This window comes from Oncorhynchus tshawytscha, unplaced genomic scaffold (assembly GCF_018296145.1).
Source record: "Oncorhynchus tshawytscha isolate Ot180627B unplaced genomic scaffold, Otsh_v2.0 Un_contig_1019_pilon_pilon, whole genome shotgun sequence".
In the NCBI taxonomy this organism is placed as follows: domain Eukaryota; kingdom Metazoa; phylum Chordata; class Actinopteri; order Salmoniformes; family Salmonidae; genus Oncorhynchus; species Oncorhynchus tshawytscha.
This window is the reverse complement of record NW_024609758.1, coordinates 6834-33155: the sequence shown is the minus strand read 5'-3', so window position 1 is coordinate 33155 and position 26322 is coordinate 6834. Positions and strand designations below refer to the sequence as shown.

Below are 26322 nucleotides of genomic sequence, written 5' to 3'. Positions count from 1 at the left end.
AATTCGTCAAATATCACAATGATACGGTTGAAAAATATGCTGTGACGTTGCCAAACTTGAACTGTAAACACGGAGCAGGCAATATTTCAAGTACTATTTTAATAGTTTTGTAATCGGGTTTAGCAAAGCAGTTAGCTAGCTTCCTGGCTGCCGTTAGCCTAGCTCGCTAACCTTGTCAAATTGTAATGGCAAGTGCTACTAGTAGCGAGGCTATTTCATTCGCTAGCTAACGTGACCTCGTGGTGAACATTTCATTTCAGAGAAAGGACGTGGACGATTTCAGAAATTAATTTCCCGCTACAGCATCTAGCTAGCTGCTTCAACAATTCCTGAAGGATTCAAGATGGAGGAGGTGAGAACCACGACTTTGGTTGCTAGCCAGCTAGTTGCGACCCGTTTCTCCACCCTTTTCCCAAAGTGTGCACTCAGATTTAAAACAAGTATCGGATTGGTGTTAGCACAATGGGTAGTGGCTGGATGGAGATAACTAGCGTTAGCTATCAGTAGCGGGGATTGATCTTGTGTAAACCAAGTACACGTCGGCAGAATAGTAGCTAGCCTTTAACATTCTCCACTCTTCTCCGACATATACTCGGTTTACACACGAACACGACCAGTCCCGCTGCGCTGAGCGATTAGTTATTTTTGAGATCGGTTCGATTCAGAAAAATAAACTCTCTTCTGTTTCGATTATTGGGGTTGAATGCACAGGATACAACTAGTAATAAAACTCCCATGATGGTAGTGATGAGTTACTGCGTTTCACATATTAACCATTAATTTATTTAATTTATTTTATGACTTTCATGTCAAGTCATCTCAGAGCTGCTGCTTGACAATCACTATTTTGTAGTTCTTTAAAGTAAAGAAGGCATATGTTTATGACTGCTGATTGGGGAAATTGGGAGACCTCGTCAGTTGTATAACTGAATACCTTAACTGAAATGTGTCTTCTACATTTAACCCAACCCCTCTGAACCAGAGAGGTGCGGAGGGCTGCCTTACTCAACATCCACCATGTCAGGGGCAGAACGACAGATTTTTACCTTGTCAACTCAGGGATTCGATTCAGCAGCCTTTCGGTTACTGGCCCAAAGCTCTAACCACTAGGCTACCTGCCTCTCCATGCAACCATCAATCACTTAGATCATGTATTTTCAGGTAGAGATACCTCTCAAATCGTGCTGTTGCAGGCATAAAAGAAACACAGACCAGACAAATAGATGCACATTAGATTATGGTCATTGTAGTTAGTTTAGCGCATCAAACGTGGTAATTATGTGGAATATTAGCTTGTTGGAAACTACAACTCCCTACTACATCTCACAGTTCAGGCTGGATCTGGTGTATCTCTAGAGAAACTGCAGTGTGCGCATTGAGCTCACAGAAAGAAATTAAACGTTGGTCAATTAGTTGTTTAAAAAATGAAGAATAGCATATATTTTGGTGAATTGCTCAGCACTAGTGGAATGCCTTGTTATTTCTGTTGGTTGGGTCTCCAGATCTCTCCCAGACCTAGCTAGGTTACTCAACTCAACTCCATGGTGAAGGAAGTTTCTGAAGAACAGAGCAGAGACCGGACGTCGTGGAATTCCGTTCCGAAGCCTGAACCAGATCTAACCGGTCTCTGATTGTGTCGGTTGGGAGAATAGAGATGTCTTATTAAGATCGCAGCGTTGTATCTCTCATTAAGGCGTCTCTGAGCGCACGGGCAGCGCCATTGAGGCCATCTCCATTTTGAATTAGTCAATTTACTACTACTTCTATGAGTTGGTAAACAACCTGAAAGGGTGCATACCGCCACCCGGAGGATGTTATTTAAACAGTTATAAAGCCAAGGTTGGCCTGCAGTTATGGTATGTTTGCTCATGAGTATAATTCATTGGCAGGTCCCTCCTCCCTACCAGGATGGAATTATGTGATCCTTCTGCTCATGAGTATAATTCATTAGCAGGTCCCTCCTGCCTACCTGGATGAAATTATGTTATCCTTTGAAGTCCCACCCAGTTGACTACTTTCAAATGGTAAAATCAATCAAATGTATTTATAAAGTCCCTTTTACATTAACCGATAATGTCACAAAGTGCTGTACAGAAACCCAGCCTAAAACCCCAAACAGCAAGCAATGCAAATGTAGAAGCACAGTGGCTAGGAAAAAAACTCCCTAGAACAGCAGGAACCACGGAAGAAGCGTGGAGAGGAGTCATCAGGCCAGGTAGTCCTGAGGCATGGTCCAAGGGCTCAGGTCCTTCGAGAGAATTAGAGGGAGCGTGCTTAAATTCACACAGGACACTGGATAAGACAGGAGAAATACACCAGACTGACCCTAGCCCCCCAACACGTAGACTAATACAGCACAAATACTGGAGGCTGAGACAGGAGGGGTCAGGAGACATTGTGGTCCGACGATACCCCCGGACAGGGCCAACCAGGCAGGATATAACCCCACCCACTTTGCCCCCGGACACCACTAGAGGGATATCTTCAAACCACCAACTTACTACCCTGAGACAAGGCCGAGTATAGCCCACGAAGATCTCCCCCATGGGAAACAAGCCGGGGGGGGGGACCCGGACAGGAAGATCACGTCAGTGACGCACCCCCCCTGGGGATGGCATGGAAAAGCGCCAGTGACTCAGCCCCTGTAATAGGGTTAGAGGCAGAGAATCCCAGTGGAAAGAGGGGAACCGGCCAGGCAGTGACCGCAAGGGCGGTTCGTTGCTCCAGAGCCTTCCGTTCACCCCTTCACACTCCTGGGCCAGACTACACTCAATCATATGACCCACTGAAGAGATGAGTCTTCAGTAAAGACTTAAAGGTCGAGACTGAGTCTGCGTCTCTCACATGGGTAGGCAGACCATTCCATAAAAATGGAGCTCTATTGGAGAAAACCCTTCCTCCAGCTGTTTTAGGGACAATAAGAAATGTAAATTCTAGGGACAATAATGAGGCCTCGTCTTGTGACCATAGCGTACGCGTAGATATGTACGGCAGGACCAAATCAGAGAGATAGGTAGGAGCAAGCCCATGTAATGCTTTGTAGGTTAGCAGTAAAACCTTGAAATCAGCCCTTGCCTTGACAGGAAGCCAGTGTAGAGAGGCTAGAACTAGAGTAGTATGATCAAACCTTTTGGGTTCTAGTCAAGATTCTAGCATCCGTGTTTAGCACCAACTGAAGTTCATTTCGTGCTTTATCCGGGTAGCCGGAAAGTAGAGCATTGCAGTAGTCTAACCTAGAAATAACAAAATTATGGATTACTTTTCTGCATCATTTTTGGACAGAGAGTTTGATTTTTTCAATGTTACGTAGATGGAAAAAAGCTCTCCTTGAAACAGTCTTGATATGTTCGTCAAAGGAGAGATCAGGGTCCAGAGGAACACCGAGGTCCTTCAGTTTTATTTGACAGATCCAACAGAAGATCTCTTTGTTTCTTGGGATATAGAACAAGCGTCTCTGTTTTGTCCAAGTTTAAAAGTAAACCATTTGCCGCCATCCACTTCCACTTATGTCTGAAACACAGGCTTCCAGGGAGGGTAATTTTGGGGTTTCATCAAAATGTACAGCTGTGTATCTTCCGCAGAGCAGTGAAAGTTAATATTATGTTTCCGAATGACATCACCAAGAGGTCAAATATATAGTGAAAACAAACTAGGCAACTAGTTTCTTATGACACATGTTTTTTGTTTTTAGGGGTACGACTGCATCTAGGCTATTACGCAAGGTTACATTTAGTTCCTCAGTTGGCTAACTGATTTCTGTACTCTGACGTCTTTGTGTTGTCTGAGAATTTGTAGCACAGCTTTTGATGTTCCTTGGTTGGGGTCTGAGCAGATTATTTGTTGCGATTGCAAACGTAATAAAGTGGTGGTCTGATAGTCCAGGATTGTGAGGAAAAACATTAAGATCCACAACATTTATTCCACGGGACAAAACTAGGTCCAGCGTATGACTGTGGCTGTGAGTAGGTCCGGAGACATGTTGGACAAAACCCACTGAGTTGATGATGGCTCCGAAAGCCGTTTGGAGTGGGTCTGTGGACTTTTCCATGTGAATGTTAGTCACCAAAAATTAGAATATTATCTGCCATTACTACAAGGTCCGATAGGAATTCAGGGAACTCAGTGAGGAACGCTGTATATGGCCCAGGAGGCCTGTAAACAATAGCTATAAAAAGTGAGAGGAGGCTGCATCAATGTCATGACTAGAAGCTCAAAAGATGAAAATGCAGTAGGTTTTTTTGTAAATTTGAAATTTGGTATCGTAAATGTTAGCAACACCTCCGCCTTTGCAGGATGCGCGAGGATATGGTCACTAGTGTAGCCAGGAGGAGAGGCCTCATTTAACACAGTAAATTCATCAGGCTTAAGCCATGCTTCAGTCAGGCCAATCACATCAAGATTATGATCAGTGATTAGTTAATTGACTATAACTGCCTTGGAAGTGAGGGATCTAACATTAAGTAGCCTATTTTGAGATGTGAGATATCAGAATATCTTTCAATAATGACAGGAATTGAGGTCTTTATTCCAGTGAGATTGTTAAGGAGAACACCGCCATGTTTAGTTTTGCCCAACCTAGATCGAGGCACAGACACGGTCTCAATGGGGATCTGACTACACTGACTGTGCTAGTGGCAGACTCCATTAAGCTGGCAGTCAAGGTTAACATGGGCATTGTGCATTCGATCAGTTGACTTCACTCTGACTAATGTGTACTTCTCGCCTGTGACGTCATGTGTGTCTCCGGTAGCCATGCATCCTCTTTGCAAGAAATACCTTGCTCTTTCATTGTAAGCTATTTTACTGAATGTGGCTGCTAGACTTAATCACTGTACTTTAATCACTGTACTTTAATCACTGTACTTTAATCACTGTACTTTAATCACTGTACTTTAATCACTGTACTTTAATCACTACTTTAATCACTACTTTAATCACTGTACTAACTGTACTTTAATCACTTTACTTTAATCACTGTACTAACTGTACTTTAATCACTTTACTTTAATCACTGTACCAACTGTACTTTAATCACTGTACTTTAATCACTATACTAACTACTTTAATCACTTTACTTTAATCACTGTACTAACTGTACTTTAATCACTGTACTTTAATCACTGTACTTTAATCACTGTACTTTAATCACTGTACTTTAATCACTTTAATCACTGTACTTTATTGGCTGTATTTGCCCCTGATCACTCTATTGAAGCAAAAGAACACTACTGCCTTTCAATATAAAACACAGGTTAAAGGGTGTAATCACTGTTGTTTTAATCTGTGTTTTTAATCAGTTTTCTGAAAGTTAATCACTTTACGACACAGCTTAATCACTGATCAATTCAATCACTTTAATGACTGATTGAAATCAGGTGTGTAGTGCTAAGGCAAAACTGGCAACCCCTTAATCCCCAGGTTAAGAACCACTAAACTGGGCCTCCCGGTAATCAGTGGTTAATCACTGTACTTTAATCACTCCCGGGTGGCGCAGTGGTTAATCGCTGTACTCAGAGACTTGATCACTGCCCAGGCTTTAATAAACACTTTAATCACGTACTTTAATCACTGTACTTTAATCAATTTAATCACTGTACCCGGTTTAATCACTTGGTCTTTAATCATGTCCTTTAATCACTGTACTTTAATCACTTTAATCACTGTTATTTAATCCCTGTGGCTCAAATCACGGAAATTTTAATCACCTAATAGTTTAATCGATAAAACTCAAACTTTCATTTAATCACTACAAGGTACTTTTAATCACTGTACTTTAATCACCAGCAAGTCAGATTTGTAAAACTTTAATCACTGAGAAGCTTTATCTGATCATGCACTTTAGAATACACTGTCAACAAAACAACTGTATTTAATCACTTTAATCACGTACTTTAATCACAGAAATAAAATTAAAACATTAATCATGTACCTTTGAATCTTCTTTAATCACTTTAATCACTGTACTTTAACATCACAATGGGTCTTTTCCTGATTTAATCCATCATTGTAACCCAAAATGTGATTTGCTAATCACCGTCTGATCCAGAAAATGCCCCTTTACAAGACGCAATCACTTTTTAAAAATTACAAAACTGCCTATATACTTTTACAAATCACTTCAAACTACTTATCTAAACCAACTTTAGGTATTAATAAACGTTAATAATCTATCAAATTGATCACTTTAATCATCTGTATTTGATAGCAGCAAGTCTTGAAATCATACTCCATGTTTTCACTTTCATAACATCCTGTAATGTACTCAATGAAAGGAAGTGCTTATACGTCACCAAACCAAGGATAAAGCAACCCCAAAATGACAGCATTGGCGACATCGTGTGGAAGCTGTAGGCGTTTAAGGGGATCTCCATGTATTTTCTTCAGCCTTAGACAATACATTGACTGGCGGATGAATAATATTTTTGTATTTTTTTGAACAGTTTTCGAAGGATTTTGACTCCTAAACACGTTCTGTTATAGCCAATCACGATTTAACCAGTTTTAGAGACTTCAGAGTGTTTTCTATACACACACTTGTCATATGCATATACTATATTCCTGGCATGAGTAGCAGGACGCTGAAATGTTGCGCGATTTTAACAAAAAGCTGCTAAAATTCAGAGACTCTGAGTTTGCGCCCAGGCTCTGTCTTTAACCTTGAATCAGGTCCTAAGGCAAAATAATAGCTGTCACCCTTTAGGGAGGGCTTTTAATATTCTGGACTGTCCTTGTCTCATCGCGCACCATCAGGTCCTGTGGCGGGCAGGGCGCAGTGAGCATAAAGGTAACACTTGCCAGGTGCACAGTGTTTCCTCTGACACATAACACATTGGTAACGGCTGGCTTAGTATTCATGGCGCCTGTGTTAAGGTGCACCAAAATCACTGTTTTAATCAGTATCAGAGGACGAAAAGACTCTAATCGTCTTCCCGAGCCCTCTGTTATAGTGGCGATGGACAAGATAGTAGCTACTAAAACAATTGGATACCACGAAATTGGGGAAAAAAGGGCTAAAACAACAAAAAAGAATTACTGAACCCACTTAGACCTATAGGTAACACATGTTTCCCAAATATAAAACACTTTTGAATTAGAATACACTTCCAGGATGACAATGTCCCCCCACCCCCATCCACGATGCGCAGTGGCTACTGAATGAAACGTGTCATTAAGTGACACGAGGAGGCTGCAGATGGACAGAACAAAGCAGAGGGATTGTTTTTAAGGCGGAGGTGTGATTCTTCGGGTTGTCATTCATAATGCTCTCGGGTGGTCATCAATCAACAAGATAATTGAGAGACGAGGGGGGGAAAAAAACATTGCTTATTTTATTTCACAATGTTACACCATTTAAAATGGCCCAACTCCATTCACAACAGTATTGAGTTGATAAGAGACAGACATTCAATCAATACCTGGCAGCGATTGTCCACCATCTTATCTTATCCCGGCAGACAGACATTCAATCAATACCTGGAATCGATTGTCCACCATCTTATCCCGGCAGAAAGGAGAAATGGGGGAAAGACAACATTTACATTTAGAAATTGAATAATTTATCTGAGCAAACCAGAAGCCTTTTTAAATATAGCATTCACATCTTATCTTTATCCCGAACCACATTAAATCAATATGTGAAGGTTGTGCACCATCTTATCTATCCCGGCAGATGAAGGAAAGCCATTTCTTTCAAAAGTAATTTATCTGAACAAACCAGAAGCCTTAAATATAATTCAGCAATATTTTAGAACCACTTAAATATAAGATGTGAAGGTTGTGTATTATAGATGAAGGAGCCTGTCTGTTCAGAGAGTATTTATCTGGTCAATATGACAGTGTGTTATAGATGAAGGAGCCTGTCTGTTCAGAGAGTATTTATCTGGTCAATATGACAGTGTATTATAGATGAAGGAGCCTGTCTGTTCAGAGAGTATTTATCTGGTCAATATGACAGTGTGTTATAGATGAAGGAGCCTGTCTGTTCAGAGAGTATTTATCTGGTCAATATGACAGTGTGTTATAGATGAAGGAGCCTGTCTGTTCAGAGAGTATTTATCTGGTCAATATGACAGTGTGTTATTTCTGCTGTTGGGACTCTGTTCTATATGTGGACATGGGATTGTTTTATACATTATATTAGATGAGGACTAAATGTAACGATGTAAAAACCACATGCCGTCTCAGTCACAGTCACCACATGATGTAAACCACATGGCCGTCTCAGTCACCATGATGTAAACCACATGCCGTCTCAGTCACCATGATGTAAACCACATGGCCGTCTCAGTCACCATGATGTAAACCACATGGCCGTCTCAGTCACCACGATGTAAACCACATGCCGTCTCAGTCACCACGATGTAAACCACATGCCGTCTGTCACCACGATGTAAACCACATGGCCACTCAGTCACCATGATGTAAACCACATGGCCGTCTCAGTCACCACGATGTAAACCACATGGCCGTCTCAGTCACCACGATGTAAACCACATGGCCGTCTCAGTCACCATGATGTAAACCACGTGCCGTCTCAGTCACCATGATGTAAACCACATGGCCGTCTCAGTCACCACGATGTAAACCACATGGCCGTCTCAGTCACCATGATGTAAACCACATGGCCGTCTCAGTCACCACGATGTAAACCACATGGCCGTCTCAGTCACCACGATGTAAACCACATGCCGCCTCTCAGTCACCACGATGTAAACCACATGGCCGTCTCAGTCACCACGATGTAAACCACATGGCCGTCTCAGTCACCACGATCCACATGCCGCCTGTCAAACGATGTAAACCACATGACATGGCCGTCTCAGTCACCACGATGTAAACCACATGCCGTCTCAGTCACCATGATGTAAACCACATGCCATGTCTCAGTCACCACGATGTAAACCACATGCCATGGCCGTCTCAGTCACCATGATGTAAACCACATGGCCGTCTCAGTCACCACGATGTAAACCACATGGCCGTCTCAGTCACCACGATGTAAACCACATGGCCGTCTCAGTCACCACGATGTAAATAAACCACATGCCATCTCAGTCACCAGATCTCAACCCAATTGAACTATGGGAGATTCTGGAGCGGGGCCAGAGCCAGCATTTTCTACCACCATCAACAAAATAACGAATGATGTAATTTCTTGTGGAAGAAGGGTGTCGCATCCCTCCGATAGAGTTCCAGACACTTGTACCATCTATGTCAAAGCACATTGAAGCTGTTCTGATGGCTCATGGTGGCCCAGCACCCTATTAAAACACTTCATGTTGGTGTTCTCTCATATATACATTCTCTGTAGTAGCTGTATCTATACTTAGACACCTTATAGTAGCTGTATCTATATTAAGACCTTATATTGGTGTTTCCTTTATTCTGGCTGTTATACTTTTGCCGTAGTAGCTGTATCTATATTAAGACACCTTTATATTGGTGTTTCCTTTATTCTGGCAGTTATACTTTCGCCGTAGTAGCTTTATCTATATTAAGACGCGCAACATGCACGCAGTTACAAGCCTGCTGGAGTTAGCGGCAGGCGGACGAGCAATATCCACCGTCGTAATACGGATGAAGCTGGCTCGCTTTGTAGCAGCCTGAGTAGATCTAGCTTTGTAGCAGCCTGAGTAGATCTAGCTTTTGTAGCAGCCTGAGTAGATCTAGCTTTTGTAGCAGCCTGAGTAGATCTAGCTTTTAGTTGCAGCCTGAGTAGATCTCGCTTTGTAGCAGCCTGAGTAGATCTAGCTTTGTAGCAGCCTAAGTAGATCTAGCTTTGTAGCAGCCTGAGTAGATCTAGCTTTGTAGCAGCCTGAGTTCTAGCTTTGTAGCAGCCTGAGTAGATCTAGCTTTGTAGCAGCCTGAGTAGATCTGCTTTTGTAGCAGCCTGAGTAGATCTCTTTTGTAGCAGCCTGAGTAGATCTAGGCTTTTGTAGCAGCCTGAGTAGATCTAGCTTTTGTAGCAGCCTGAGTTCTAGCTTTTGTAGCAGCCTGAGTAGATCTAGCTTTGTAGCTGAGTAGATCTAGCTTTTTATGTAGCAGCCTGAGTAGATCTAGCTTTTGTAGCAGCCTGAGTAGATGTAGCAGCCTGAGTAGATCTCTTTTGTAGCAGCCTGAGTAAATCTAGCTTTTGTTGCCTGAGTAGATCTAGCTTTTGTAGCAGCCTGAGTAGATCTAGCTTTGTAGCAGCCTGAGTAGATCTAGCTTTTGTAGCAGCCTGAGTAGATCTAGCTTTGTAGCAGCCTGAGTAGATCTAGCTTTTGTAGCAGCCTTTTGAGCAGCCTGAGTAGATCTAGCTTTGTAGCAGCCTGAGTAGATCTAGCTTTTGTAGCAGCCTGAGTAGATCTAGCTTTTGTAGCAGCCTGAGTAGATCTAGCTTTGTAGCAGCCTGAGTAGATCTAGCTTTTGTAGCAGCCTGAGTAGATCTAGCTTTTGTAGCAGCCTGAGTAGATCTAGCTTTTGTAGCAGCCTGAGTAGATCTTTTGTAGCAGCCTGAGTAGATCTCGCTTTGTAGCAGCCTGAGTAGATCTAGCTTTGTAGCAGCCTGAGTAGATCTTTTTGTAGCAGCCTGAGTAGATCTCGCTTTTGTAGCAGCCTGAGTAGATCTAGCTTTGTAGCAGCCTGAGTAGATCTAGCTTTGTAGCAGCCTGAGTAGATCTCGCTTTGTAGCAGCCTGAGTAGATCTAGCTTTGCTTCGTAGTGTAACACTCTGGGAACTTCATTTTATGAGAGGAGTGTGCCGACATGGCAATGCTTTGGAGTCGTATCCGTAGATTGACAGTTGATAATCAGATGACAGGCGTGATCGGGGGAAACGGAAGTGTTTTAATATTGCTAAGTAGATGTTGGCAAAATCTCCCTGCACATTTATCGACCAAAAAAGTTGCAGATTAGGAGCAGCGTGCGGACTGGTTGTGTGTGTGTCCTTAATAAGTTAGCGTTAATAATTTTTTTCCCTTCCTTCGCTCTGCTTGTTAGATATTATGCACATTGATAGCGTCATAGCAAGTGTTCTTACCTATTGATTTGTCATAGTAGCAGACTAACAGGAGGCAGCAGCAATCTGAATGACAAGACCCAAACATGTCAGGAAAAGACCGGGGAAATTATGAATGAGAAATACAGAAATACTTCACTTTATCCAATCAGAGCAGCAGGACCAACAGCCCCGCCCTTCTGTTCTCCCAGGTCTATTTCTTTATCCAATCAGAGCAGCAGGACCAACAGCCCCGCCCTTCTGTTCTCCCAGGTCTATTTCTTTATCCAATCAGAGCTGCCCTTCTGTTCTCCCAGGTCTATTTCTTTATCCAATCAGAGCAGCAGGACCAACAGCCCCGCCCTTCTGTTCTCCCAGGTCTATTTCTTTATCCAATCAGAGCAGCAGGACCAACAGCCCGCCCTTCTGTTCTCCCAGGTCTATTTCTTTATCCAATCAGAGCAGCAGCAGGACCAACAGCCCGCCCTTCTGTTCTCCCAGGTCTATATCTTTATCCAATCAGAGCAGCAGTACCAACAGCCCGCCCTTCTGTTCTCCCAGGTCTATTTCTTTATCCAATCAGAGCCGCCCTTCTGTTCTCCCAGGTCTATTTCTTTATCCAATCAGAGCAGCAGGACCAACAGCCTGCCCCTTCTGTTCTCCCAGGTCTATTTCTTTAGGTTCTGTTCTCCCAGGTTTCTTTATCCAATCAGAGCAGCAGGACCAACAGCCCCGCCCTTCTGTTCTCCCAGGTCTATTTCTTTATCCAATCAGAGCAGCAGGACCAACAGCCCGCCCTTCTGTTCTCCCAGGTCTATTTCTTTATCCAATCAGAGCAGCAGGACCAACAGCCCGGCCCTTCTGTTCTCCCAGGTCTATTTCTTTATCCAATCAGAGCCGCCTTCTGTTCTCCCAGGTCTATTTCTTTATCCAATCAGAGCAGCAGGACCAACAGCCCGCCCTTCTGTTCTCCCAGGTCTATTTCTTTATCCAATCAGAGCAGCAGGACCAACAGCCCGCCCTTCTGTTCTCCCAGGTCTATTTCTTTATCCATTCAGAGCAGCAGGACCAACAGTCCGCCCTTCTGTTCTCCCAGGTCTATTTCTTTATCCAATCAGAGCAGCAGGACCAACAGCCCACCCTTCTGTTCTCCCAGGTCTATTTCTTTATCCAATCAGAGCAGCCCTTCTGTTCTCCCAGGTCTATTTCTTTATCCAATCAGAGCAGCAGGACCAACAGCCCGCCCTTCTGTTCTCCCAGGTCTATTTCTTTATCCATTCAGAGCAGCAGAACCAACAGCCCCGCCCTTCTGTTCTCCCAGGTCTATTTCTTTATCCAATCAGAGCAGCAGGACCAACAGCCCACCCTTCTGTTCTCCCAGGTCTATTTCTTTATCCAATCAGAGCAGCAGGACCAACAGCCCCGCCCTTCTGTTCTCCCAGGTCTATTTCTTTATCCAATCAGAGCACATTCTCCCAGGTCTATTTCTTTATCCAATCAGAGCAGCAGGACCAACAGCCCGCCCTTCTGTTCTCCCAGGTCTATTTCTTTATCCAATCAGAGCAGCAGGACCAACAGCCCCCTTCATTTCTCCCAGGTCTATTTCTTTATCCAATCAGAGCAGCAGGACCAACAGCCCGCCCTTCTGTTCTCCCAGGTCTATTTCTTTATCCAATCAGAGCAGCAGGACCAACAGCCCAGCCCTTCTGTTCTCCCAGGTCTATTTCTATGGGCACAAACACTGTTCATGACACAAACTGTTTTGGCAGGTTTGAAACTTATTCCCTGCAATTCTACACATTTTGTCATGGGCTGCAGAGAAAATGTAGCAATTTTTGAAGCACGTTTTCTTGCAATTCTATACATTTTGCCAATGTATAATGTTTATTGATGTGATATCTGAGTGACTCAAACATTAAACAAAATCTATGTGCTAAAAGAAGAACAAGCTAAAAAAACGTTAGTTGATCTGGACATTTCAGATCAGTTATAAATATCTCTCTAAGATCTGCAATGACTAACATGACAACAGGAACCGATGAATTAAAAAATCAATTAAAAATTACTTTAACCTTTATTTAACTAGGCAAGTCAGTAAAAAGAACAAATTCTTATTTACAATGACGGCCTAGAAACTGATGATGAACTACCCAAATTCTACATTTCACCTTGTGCGTTTTTACTGTTTCAACTTAAATAAATCAACCGTTTCGGAACCACTGATTTAGACCCCGTAGTACCTCGTACCTGACTAATTGACATGAAAGCTAATGACAACAACAAATAAGAATCAAGTCATTGCCCATATCGGTACGATTTTCGTTTTGCGTGGCTACTTGGCCACACCCCTGTCTTACGAGTGTTTTTAATGATGCATGGAACGAACATGCATTTCCCCTCAACACCATGCAGAGAGGATCCTCGCTAAGTGAGGCGTGTGTTGATAATGATAGGATGGAAAGAAAGGCAGCGCTGCTCTCGGATCAGCTTTTTCCACATTCAAATCTTAATTTATAATTAGAATTACTCCACAATACTGACGACAGATCAGTTCCTAGAGAGGTATGATCACCTATAGGCCTTGTCTGCAAAAAAACGAGGCGGCTTATAAATGCGCCAGGATGCTTCGATTCGGCTGGCGCCTAGCTCGGCTCGGCTAACCAAACAACTCGCATACTCCCTTTAAAAGACATAACCTTGGAAAACGAGAAAAAAGCGGCAATAGTACTTTTTGTCCATTTTGAGACGCCGTAGCCAATATACAGTTGGACTCAAAATAGTCCAAATAACTTCAGCGATGAGAATAAACGTCATAAATTGACGTTTTTTGCTGAGATCTTAGTCGTGCAAAACTAAGATGTTTGGTGTACTTCCGGTTATATTAAAATGAAATCTTCTCCGAAATATCTCAATTTCTTTTTTTTAAACAAGCCACAGAAAGTTAGTTGCAATTTCAATTTAATCCACCAGAAATAACACAACAAATAATATGGTTCAACTGAAATATACTAATTCATTAAATAAAATATATATATATTTTGGAAAATGTATAATCTTTGTAAATGATATACATGGGACTGGTGGAGTTATGTCACACATGCAGTTAGAGATGAAACGGTTATCAGGATTGTCAGTGTTTATTGTTAAGATTTGCTGGAAATGTTCAAAAAGTATATACTAATTCGTTAAATAATATTATATTTGTTGAAATATTGTAAATGATGTTTGTTGAGGAATGTATAATCAGTTTGTAAATGATGTTACAGATGGGACTGGTGGAGTTATGTGTTGTCAGGATGTCAGGATTATCATGTTATCAGTGTTGTTATCAGTGTTGGTTGTAATCAGTGTTGTCAGAAGATTTGGCATGTTATCATGTTGTCAGGATTACAGTGTTATTGTATCAATGTTGTCAGGATTATCAGTGTTATCAGTTTGTCAGGATTATCAGTGTTGTCAGGATTATCAGTGTTGTCAGGATTTTCAGTGTTGTCAGTGTTTTCAGTGTTGTGTTGTCAGTGTTGTCAGGATTATCAGTGTTATCAGTGTTGTCAGTGTTGTCAGGATTGTCAGTGTTGTCAGGATTATCAGTGTTGTCAGGATTATCAGTGTTGTCAGGATTATCAGTGTTGTCAGGATTATCAGTGTTGTCAGGATTATCAGTGTTGTCAGGATTATCAGTGTTGTCAGTGTTGTCAGGATAGTCAGTATTATCAGTGTCAGTAAATCATTTCACCAAGTTTTATACTGAAAACCAACAAACAACATATACAATTAGCAGCACTATGCACTTTTTGTGTGCATAAACATTTAAAACAATACCATTAACACTAAAGATGGCACCATGTGGCCATGAAAAGTTAGTTTCCCTCTTGCAGATGTAAATGAACACAACCATTGGTTAAAGACAATTGTGGAAAATGAAGTATACCAGTTAAACCTCTCTAGGGGGTGTGGGACGCAACCATCCCACCTGGCCAACATCCAGTGAAATTGCAGAGCGCCAAATTCAAAAACAGAAATACTCGTTATAAAAATTCATGAAACATACAGGTGTTATACATCGGTTTAAAGATGGACTTCTTGTTCATTTAAAAAAAAAAAAAAAGCGCTTTAAATACAATTGGATTTGATTCTGTATTCTAGGACTTTGGTGGGCCGTCACCATCCTGCTCAACTGAACCCCAACCAACGCTGTCACTAGGTCCTGACGGTAGCCACGGTGACCGGGACTACACACCACAGGGGCAGGAGATTGGTTACCCTGGAGGCCTTGACAGCTTCAGTGAAATACCTAGATTTAACATCGTAGTCAAAGAGGAGGAGGAAGATTTAGAGGAGTGGAGTTTTAATTATACAGGTAAGTAGCCGACTGAATGTTAACTAGAAATAAAATGGTTCTCTCAAGTGGACAGTTCAATTTGATGAGTCTTTAAAGATGGAATCCTCAATAGGGGAAACAGAGCCACTCTTTGCCCCAGACAGACTCTTTGTTATGTTTTATGTTTTGTAGATGAAACGGATGTCAGCAGCGGGGTATTTTTTGTTGTTGCAGAATCTGCTGTTCTGTCACCCATGCAATGTCTGAGGGGGGAAAGAACAGTGTTGGCTGTAATGATGTCTGAGGGGGGAAAGAACAGTGTTGGTTGTAATGATGTCTGACTGAGGGGGGAAAGAACAGTGTTGGTTGTAATGATGTCTGAGGGGGAAAGAACAGTGTTGGTTGTAATGATGTCTGAGGGGGAAAGAACAGTGTTGGCTGTAATGATGTCTGAGGGGGGAAAGAACAGTGTTGGTTGTAATGATGTCTGAGGAGGGAAAGAACAGTGTTGGTTGTAATGATGTCTGAGGGGGAAAGAACAGTGTTGGTTGTAATGATGTCTGTCTGAGGGGGAAAGAACAGTGTTGGTTGTAATGATGTCTGTCTGAGGGGGGAAAGAACAGTGTTGGTTGTAATGATGTCTGTCTGAGGAGGGAAAGAACAGTGTTGGTTGTAATGATGTCTGTCTGAGGGGGAAAGAACAGTGTTGGTTGTAATGATGTCTGAGGGGGGAAAGAACAGTGTTGGTTGTAATGATGTCTGTCTGAGGGGAAAGAACAGTGTTGGTTGTAATGATGTCTGTCTGAGGGGGAAAGAACAGTGTTGGCTGTAATGATGTCTGTCTGAGGGGGAAAGAACAGTGTTGGTTGTAATGATGTCTGAGGGGGAAAGAACAGTGTTGGTTGTTTAATGATGTCTTTAGTTTCACCATTAAAGAACCAGTGTTGGCTGTCCCATGATGTCTTAGGGGAAAGAACAGTGTTGGCTGTAATGAAGTCAGGGGGAAAGAACTGTTGGCTGTTTTGATGTCCCTGAAAATAAATGTTTGCCTATTTTAAAAGGTTTTGATGGTTATGATGTCTTGAGACAGAAGACAGTGTTATTGTTATTTTATTTTGAGGGGGAAAGAACAGTGTCGGTTGTAATGATGTCCCCTGAGGGGAAAGAACAGTGTCCCCTGTTTACAGTAACCTTTACTTTCCCCATTAAAGACTTCCCCTTTACTGTCCCATGCCCAAGTCCCCTAGCCTGGTCCCCTACCCACTTCCTTGTTGCCACTGTTTTAATTCCCACTGTTCCCTACTTTCACTGTCCCCTCACCACTGGGGGGAATAACAGTCCCCTACACATGTCCAACTTTCTGTTTTTAAGTCCCCTAAAATAAATGTTTGCCTATTTTAAATGTCCCCTGACAGTTACCCACTGTCTTGAGACACAAGTCCCCTTTATTGTTATTTTACCCACAGTCCCCAACCCACAGTCCCTTTATTGTCCCACAGTACCCACAGTCCCCTACCCACTGTCCCCACAGTCCTCCTACCCACAGCCTCCTACCCACCCCACAGTCCCCTACCCACAGTCCCCTACCCACAGTCCCCTACCCACAGTCCCCTACCCACAGTCCCCTACCCACAGTCCCCTACCCACAGTCCCAACCCACTGTCCCCTACCCACAGTCCCCTACCCACAGTCCCCTACCCACAGTCCCCTACCCACTGTCCCCTACCCACAGTCCCCTACCCACAGTCCCCTACCCACAGTCCCCACCCACCTGTCCCCCCCTACCCACAGTCCCCTGCCCACAGTCCCCTACCCACAGTCCCCTACCCACTGTCCCCTACCCACAGTCCCAACCCACAGCCCCCTGCCCACAGTCCCCTACCCACAGTCCCCTACCCACTGTCCCCCCCACAGTCCCCTACCCACAGTCCCCTACCCCCTACAGTCCCCTACCCACAGTCCCCTACCCACAGTCCCCTACCCACAGTCCCCTACCCACTGTCCCCTACCCACAGTCCCCTACCCACAGTCCTCCCCTACCCACAGTCCCCTACCCACAGTCCCTACCCACAGTCCCCACCCACAGTCCCCTACCCACAGTCCCCAACCCACAGTCCCCTACCCACAGTCCCCTACCCACAGCCCCCTACCCACTGTCCCCTACCCACAGTCCCCTACCCACAGTCCCCTACCCACAGTCTACCCACAGTCCCCTACCCACAGTCCCCTACCCACAGTCCCCTACCCACAGTCCCCTACCCACAGTTCCCTACCCACAGTCCCCTACCCACAGTCCCCTACCCACAGTCCCCTACCCACAGTCCCCTACCCACAGTCCCCTACCCACAGTCCCCTACCCACAGTCCCCTACCCACAGTCCCCTACCCACAGTCCCCTACCCACAGTCCCCCTACCCACAGTCCCCTACCCACAGTCCCCCCACAGTCCCCACCCACAGTCCCCTACCCACAGATGGACAATACTTTAAAGTCCCCTACCCACAGATGGACAATACTTTAAATCCCACAGACGATACTTTAATGCCCCTCGAGGAGTTTATTTATTAGTTTAATACATGAACCTAGAGCACTACAGTAGATTATGATACCCTAGTTCCTGTATAGTGCCAGTTCAAAAGTAGTGTGCTTATATAGGAAATAGGGTAGCATCTGGGACGCACCATAACTTGTTTTATCCTTACTGTTGTAACAGGAGAGAGTCCAAACCACAGCTCTAGTGATGAGGCATCAGCAGAACGACGCCAGGAGAATCGCACAGCTAAGAAGACGTTTTACCGCTGCCCGGAGTGTGGGAAAGAGTTTCCTCACCCATCTAAACTACAGAGACATCTTAGAACGCACACAGGAGAGAAACCATATCCTTGCTCTGTGTGCGGAAAGAGATTCAGTGATACAGGGACCCTCAAAACACACGAGAGGTTGCACACAGGAGAGAAACCGTACATCTGCCCGGAAAAGAACTGTTGGAAGAGGTTTGTCAGCCAAGGAGAGTTAAAACTGCACCATCGGACACACACCGGAGAGAAACCTTGCCACTGCTCTGTGTGTGGGAAGAGTTTCTCACGTATGTGGCACTTGAAGGTCCACATGATGACGCACGCCGGAGAGAAGCAGAGACTCAGCATGAAAAAACCTTTCCCATGCTCTGAGTGTGAGAGGGGCTGCAACTCTGCAGCAGAGCTCAAGATGCACCAGAGGATGCACACTGGGGAGAGACCTTACCAGTGTTCCACCTGCAAAAAGACCTTTGTTTTCCCAAGCTCTCTAACAAGACATGAACAATCCCATATAAGCGAAGCGAATAGTACCGCCAAGCCGTACAGCTGCTCAGAATGTGGGAAGGAATTCACTCAGCCATGGACCTTAAAGATACACATGCGCCAGCACACCGGAGAGAAACCGTACCACTGCTCTCAATGCGAGAAGAGGTTCTCGTCGTCGTCACTCCTTAAAAGACACCAGAGGGTTCACACCGGAGAGAAACCATTCCAGTGCTCCGACTGCGGGAAGAGTTTCTCCTCGTCAGCGAATAGAACCAGTCACCGTCGTCGGATCCATGAAGGTATGCCGGGTGGGTCACAGCGGCAGGAGGCCACCTCTGTGGATGGTACCAGTAAGGTAGGTTTATATGGTGTATCCAGTACAATTTTGTATTTATTTTGTATTCATTTTCTTTATTATTTATTTTCTTATCTATTTTCTTTCTTAAGTTAATTTTTTTTTAAATCTGTGTTGGTGGATTCCAGATTTCCTGTTTATTTCTTTCTGATTCCAGGAATGTTCCAACCTGTATTTCTGGAAAACCTGGGAATTTTTTTAAAAAGTTACTGGAATTTTGTACCCTTAAACCAGTCATTAAGGCCCTTAACACAATATAACTAAGATTAATGCTGCTGTTGACATATTATATACTGAATGAGTTGTCTGATTATTAACCCTAGGCTTATGTTGACCAAAACAACCAGGTTGAACCCACAGTTGTAGAGGAGTCTGGTCTCACTCTAGTACTAGATGTCAAAGTAAAAGAAGAGGAGGAAGATCCTGCTTTTGGTGAGTTCAAAGATTAATTTATTAAGGTATGGGTTAGCCTACACATTCACGTTTACTTTATTTTAGGAAATTTAAATAAATTGTGTATTTCCAATTACCCAAATTAAGAAACATCTATATTATTGACTGTCTCAAATCTTAACATATTTAAGGTGCTTACTTATCCATACGACCTCTTTACCACAGCAGAGAGACCTGACCATTGCTCTGAGAGTGAGGAGAGTCCCTCTACATTAGGAGGACCTGACCAACACCAGGAGAACAACAAAGCTCTGGGCCCTCACATCTGCTCAACGTGTGGAAAAGAACTATCCAGCTCCTACAAACTAATGCTACACCAGAGAACACACACAGGAGAGAAGCCTTACGAGTGTATGGTGTGTGGGAAGGGCTTCTCCCAAGCCGCAAACCTCAAGACGCACCAGAAAGTGCACAGTGGAGAGAAGCCATACCCCTGCTCTGACTGCGGGAGCAGGTTTACGCACATGGGAGACTTGAAGAGACACCAGTTGTTGCACTCGGGTGAGAAACCTTATAGCTGCCCCGAGTGCGGGAAGAGTTTTTCTCAGTTGGCGCACCTGAAATCTCACCAACAGACACACACAGGGGAGAAACCTTTCCTCTGTGCTCATTGTGAAAAGACTTTCTCCACTGCTGCCAAGCTGAAGAACCACGAGAGAGTGCACACTGGCGAGAGACCTTACTGCTGCTCCTACTGCCCCAAGCGCTTTGCTCTATCTGGGACACTGGTGAAGCATGAACGACTCCACACCGGAGAAACGCCGTACCAATGTGGAGAATGCGGTAAGGGATTTGCTCAACTGGTGTCCTTGAAAATACATGCCCAATCACACACTGGAGTCAACTTCTACAAATGTTTCCATTGTGACCAGAGCTTCTCCACTTCAACCAAGCTGAAGGAACATCAGAGAATCCACACTGGGGAGAACCTCTACCAATGCACCGAATGTGGGAAGAGTTTCACTATCGAGTCAAAACTGCTGAAACACCAGAGAGTTCACACTGGAGAGAAACCGTACCAGTGCTCTGGGTGTGGAATGAGGTTCTCGCTCTCTGAGAACCTACTGAGACACCAGCGTAACTCTTCAGGGATCTGTGGTGCTGTGAGCCTTAACCAGGCTACTGGGAGTGGGATTCTACTTCTACAAGATGCTGCTGTCTTCCCGAATATACTGGTCAAGGTCGGTGGAAATTATTATCCTATCAACCCAACTTTTGTCCAAGTTGCTGTGGTCCTCTCAATAAAGCTCAACTTTTGTCCTTCATATAGGGCCAATCTTTCACCTTTAATTCTAAAGGCCCATATCCCAGACACAGATTAAGACTAACCCTGGACTAAGCATTAGCCTAGTCGTTAGAGCAATGGGCCAGTAACCAAAAGGTTGCTGGATCGAATCCCAGAGTTTACAAGGTAAAAATCTGTTGTTCTGCCCCTGAACAAGGCAGTTAACCCACTGTTCCCCGATAGGATGTCATCTTAAGTAAGAATATGTTCTTAACCTCTTGCGATGAGCAATCCCGGATCCGGGATCGTAATCATAGCCTCAAACGAATTAGCATAACGCAGCGGACATAAATACCCCTAGAAACTTTTCCTATTCATGAAAATCGTAAATTAAATGAAATAAATATATTCAAACACAAGCTTAGCCTTTTGTTAACAACACTGTCATCTCAGATTTTCAAAATATGCGTTACAGCCAACGCTAGACAAGCATTTGTGTAAGTTTATCATGGCATAATGCTATGCTAGCTCTGCTGGCAGCAGGCAACATTTTCACGAAAATAAGAAAAGCAACCAAATTAAATCATTTACCTTTGAAGAACTTCGGATGCTTTCACTCAGGAGACTCCCAGTTAGATAGCAAATGTTCCTTTTTTCCAAAAATATTATTTTTGTAGGCGAAATAGCTCCCGTTTGTTCATCATGCTTGGCTGAGAAATCGACCGGAAAATGCTACCATTACAACGCCAATTTTTTTCCAAAATTAGCTCCATAATATCGACAGACACGGCAAATGTTGTTTAGGATCCATCCTCAAGGTGTTTTTAACATATCTATTCGATAATATATCCGTCAAGGCAATTGGTTTCTCATAAGAAGAACAATATCTTTGCAGTTTTGGAAACGTCAGTGTTTTCTTTCCAAAGCTTCAATTATATGAATAGTCAAGCATCTTTTCGTGACAAAATATCTTGTTTAAAACGGGAACGTTTTTCATCCAAAATTTTGAATAGCGCCCCCTAATGCATAACTGGTTTTTAACTGACTTGCCTAGTTAAATAAAGATAAAATAAAAAATGTACAAAAATTATCCATTGGGAGACTCTCCATTGAGCATGCATTTTAGTCAGGACTGTGGTGCAGCAGGGCCAAGCCTTGATACCAGCTGAGCGTGGTTCCCTTAACAAGGGTGAGGCAGCCCTCTAATGGACTCCCTATAGACTTCAAGGTCTGCAGCTCTCACTATGGGGAAAGAGTGTTCTGAAGAGCACATGTCACTTGAGGTTTGGCTAGTCCTGTCCTGCACCGTTTGGCCCTGTCCTGCAGCGTTTGGCTAGTCCTGTCCTGCAGCGTTTGGCTAGTCCTGTCCTGCAGCGTTTGGCTAGTCCTGTCCTGCAGCGTTTGGCTAGTCCTGTCCTACACTGTTTGGCTAGTCCTGTCCTGCACCGTTTGGCTAGTCCTGTCCTGCAGCGACCCCTGTAGAGCTCTGGAAGATCCAAGATGAGCCTTTTATCTTAATAGAAGACCGTCTGTTTGCATCACGCTGTCACCTGTCTCCTGTCACGCTGTCTCCTGTCACGCTGTCTCCTGTCTCCTGTCACCTTTGAGTCTCGTTGACTCTGCCCCCTAGACAGTGTGAAACCACCTGCGCTGTCACGAGAACACAGAAGTTTAATCTGTATCCTGGGAAAGTGACTCCAACGTCTCTTCATTCAGGTGGCCAGGGCCTAAAATTAACATCCGCCATCTGCCGGTTTTGTTTCTTAACTGGAGAATGAATCGCACAAAGTCCAAGAACTGCGACTCCTATAGCCTATCCCACCTCGTGTTGCAACGCTGCCTGGCTGGGGGCTGTGCGCACATGAAGAGCTAAAGAGTTAAAATATTCATTTTTAGAAGCGCAGGGCACAGGTATAAAAGTTTCTCTAATTTACTTGAAAAGAAAAGTGGACTGAAGTGTCACTTTGTGTTTCTTTTCGATCTACGTGGTTTTGTTCACAAGCTAGGTTGGTTTTTCAATGTTTGCGTTTCAACACCCTAGGGAAGAGAACATAGCACTTCTACTCGTCAGATTCAATCTCACAAGCACAAACATGACTCCAGAGTCCCGTTCCCACGGTAACCCACCGCCCTTAACTTCTTATGGCTGGGCATTTCAACTCATCCCCTATTGAAGATACAGTGGGATATTGGTCATCTTGCAATTCCTAAGGCTTCCACTCGATGTCAACAGTCTTTAGAACCTTGTTTGATGCTTCTACTGTGAAGGGGGGCCAAATGAGAGGGGAACGAGTCAGAGGTCTGCCAGGAGCAACTGACCATGCGCGGTCACGTGAATATTTATAACTTGCGTTCCATTGCATTTCTACAGACAAGGGAATTCTCTGGTTGGAACATTATTGAAGATTTATGTTAAAAACATCCTAAAGATTGATTCTATCCTTTGTTTGACATGTTTCTATGGACTGTAATGGAACGTTTTACTTTTCGTCTGCTCCTAGTAAATGCGTGTCTGTTCGGGCGTCATTAATATGGACTACAGGGCTGAACGCGCTAACAACAAGGAGGTATTTGGACATAAATTATGAACTTTATCGAACAAATCAAACATTTTATTGTGGAACTGGGATTCCTGGGAGTGCATTCTGATGAAGATCATCAAAGGTAAGTTAATATTTATAACGCTATTTCTGACTAATGTTGACTCCACAACGTGGCGGATATCTGTTTGGCTGTTTTGGTCTCTTGAGTGCTGTACTCAGATTCTCAGATTCTCAGTACTCAGAACATAACACGCCAATGTAAAATTAGATTTTTGGATATAAATATGCACTTTATCAAACAAAACATACATGTATTGTGTAACATGAAGTCCTATGAGTGTCATCTGATGAAGATTATCAAAGGTTAGTGATTAATTTTATCTCTATCTCTGCTTTAAGGCTGTTTTTTTCTGTGACTTGGCGGTGACCTAACATAATCGTTTAGTGTGCTTTCGCTGTAAAGCCTTTTTTGAAATCGGACACTGTGGTGGGATTAACAACAAGATTACCTTTAAAATTGTATAAGATACTTGTATGTTTGCTGAATTTGAATTATGAGATTTCTTTTTACTAGTAACACGTAGTGTTTTTTGAAACATTACAAAGCATCTGTTTTTTTGTGTTTTGTTGGTGTCATTTAACCTCTTAAGCCCACCCGACACGCAGACGTCCCATCTAGCCATCAGCAAATGCGCTACGCCAAATGCTAATAGCACTCGTTAAAACTCAAACGTTCATTAAAACACACATGCAGGGTACTGAATTAAAGCTACACTCGTTGTGAATCTAGCCAACAAGTCAGATTATTAAAATGCTTTTCGTATGCATGAGAAGCTATTATCTGATAGCATGCAACACCCCGAAATACCTGAAGGCGACGTAAACAAAAGAATTAGCGTAGCCGGCGCTACACAAATAGCAGAAATAAAATATAAAACATTCATTACCTTTGACGAGCTTCTTTGTTGGCACTCCTATATGTCCCATAAACATCACTATTGGGTCTTTTTTCGATTAAATCGGTCCATATATACCCAAAATATCCATCTATGGAAACTGTGATCTAGAAAAAACAGTTTCAAAACGCAACGTCATTTTTTTAATTAAAAAAGTCGACAATAAACTTTCACAAAACACTTCGAAATACTTTTGTAATCCAACTTTAGGTATTAGTAAACGTTAATAATCAAATTGATCACGGGGCGATGTGTATTCAATAGCTCCACGTCTTCAAATCATGTTCGGAAATCTCTCTTCCAAAACTTCCTGTCGGAGACCGGAAGGAATGGGGTCTCTCTTACTCGTTTGACCAAGAAACAACGTCCAGGCAATTGACAAGACTGGCGACATCGTGTGGAAGCTGTAGGACTTGCAATCTCAGCCCCATTTAATTTGCTGTCCCATAGACAATACATGCAAGTGGCGCATTGATATTTTTTTCCAGTTTTCAGTGATCAGTTTTTCTTGCGCTTTTCGATGAAACACACGCTCTGTTATAGTCACAGCCGTGATTTAACCAGTTTTATCCACACATACTAATCATATGCATATACTATATTCCTGGCATGAGTAGCAGGACGCTGAAATGTTGCGCGATTTTTAACAGAATGTTTGAAAAAGTAGGGGGTAGGCTTAACAGGTTTAAGCAGGATATTAATAGTTTAGCTGGTAAGACATTTTAGTGGCTGGTGGACCAAAAATAACATGTTACGGCCGTTTGAACCATTTTGCTTGTTATTCTCCATCCTAAATAAACGTTTATTTTCTCACCAGGCTGGGCACAAACCCACAGAGTCTCTGCCTTCTGACCAGAGCCAGAGTGAAGCCTCCACTCAAACTGCTGGGGTGACTGTTGACGTGAAAGAGGAGGAGCAAACACTTGAACTGAAGATTAAAACTGAAGAACTGGAGGAGGAGGAGGAAGAAGAAGAAGAAGAAGAAGAAGAAGAAGGAGAAGAGGAGGAGGAAGAGGAGGAAGTTGTTGGGCTGATTAATTCTGATGGAGAAGAAATGGACTGGGATCCTTCTCTTCTTGGTATGTTGAGATGAGTTTGTGAGTCAGGTAAACTTTCCCAAAATGCCCAGGTTTTTCAGAAATCCTGTTTGGAAGATTCCCGGAATCAGGAGGGAATAAACAGGAAATCCGCAATATTCCTGCCAGGATTTCAGTAAAACCTGGGGATTTTCTCTTGACTTGCCTGCTGCTTTGTTTAACCTGTTCCAATTTTTTTCACACAGGATATAATCCCAGTCAGAGTTCTGACATTGAAGAGAGTCCCTCTACATCAGGAGAACCTGAACATCACCAGGAGAATCACAACGCTAAGAGCTCTCACTGCTGTTCAGTGTGTGGAAAAGACTGCCAAAAATTATCGGCGCTACAAAAACACATGAGAATTCACACAGGAGAGAAGCCTTACCCCTGTACTTTGTGTGGAAACCAATTCCGTGAGAAGGGACACCTGAAAGCACATCTGAAAACTCACACTGGAGAGAAACCTTACCACTGCCCCACCTGTGGGATGAAGTTCGCCCATTTGGGAGCCATGAAAATACACCTGCTGACACACACTGGAGAGAAACCTTACCCCTGTTCTGTGTGTGGGAAGAGTTTTACCCAGTCATCGCGTTTGAAGCAACATTTCCGGACGCACACAGGAGAGAAACCTTACTCCTGCTCTGTATGCAGGAAGAGTTTTGCAAGACCAGCAGACCTTAAAGTCCACCACAGAGATCACACAGGGGAGAAACCTTACAGCTGCACTGAATGTGGCCAGAGCTTTACCAGTTCCCACAACCTATGGAAACATCAGAAGAGCCATCTACCACCTGGACTACCACAACCTGTTGAGTTTGACAACCACAACCAAACACCAGAGATGAATGCTGAAAACGAAGGACTGAAGGAGGAAGATGAGGAGGAGGAGGAATTTGGTGTTCTGATCAATTCTGATGGAGAAGAAGTTGGATTGGACATGGATCCTCCTCGTCTCAATCCTCCTCTGAGTTCTGAGGAAGAGGAGAGTCCGTCAACATCAGGAGAAACTGAACAACACCAGGTGAACCACAATACAGCTCTGAGGTACAGCTGCTCTGTGTGTGGGAAGCAGTTCAACCACAAAGGACATCTGCGAAGACACGAGAGTGTACATTCAGTTGAAAAA

The 26322-nt window shown here is 43.5% G+C and overlaps 1 protein-coding gene across 1 annotated transcript; it reads left to right on the top strand.

Moving 5' to 3' along the window:
* Positions 1-178: 178 nt before the first annotated feature.
* On the top strand, positions 179-26087 carry LOC121845754 (zinc finger protein 271-like; the record flags this gene model as incomplete). Its single annotated transcript, XM_042317643.1, is given in 7 exon segments — positions 179-352; positions 15125-15338; positions 18012-18937; positions 19261-19369; positions 19556-20571; positions 24932-25193; positions 25397-26087. Coding segments are annotated over 7 exon segments (3227 nt in total), but the record flags the coding sequence as incomplete, so codon positions are not given.
* Positions 26088-26322: the final 235 nt, after the last annotated feature.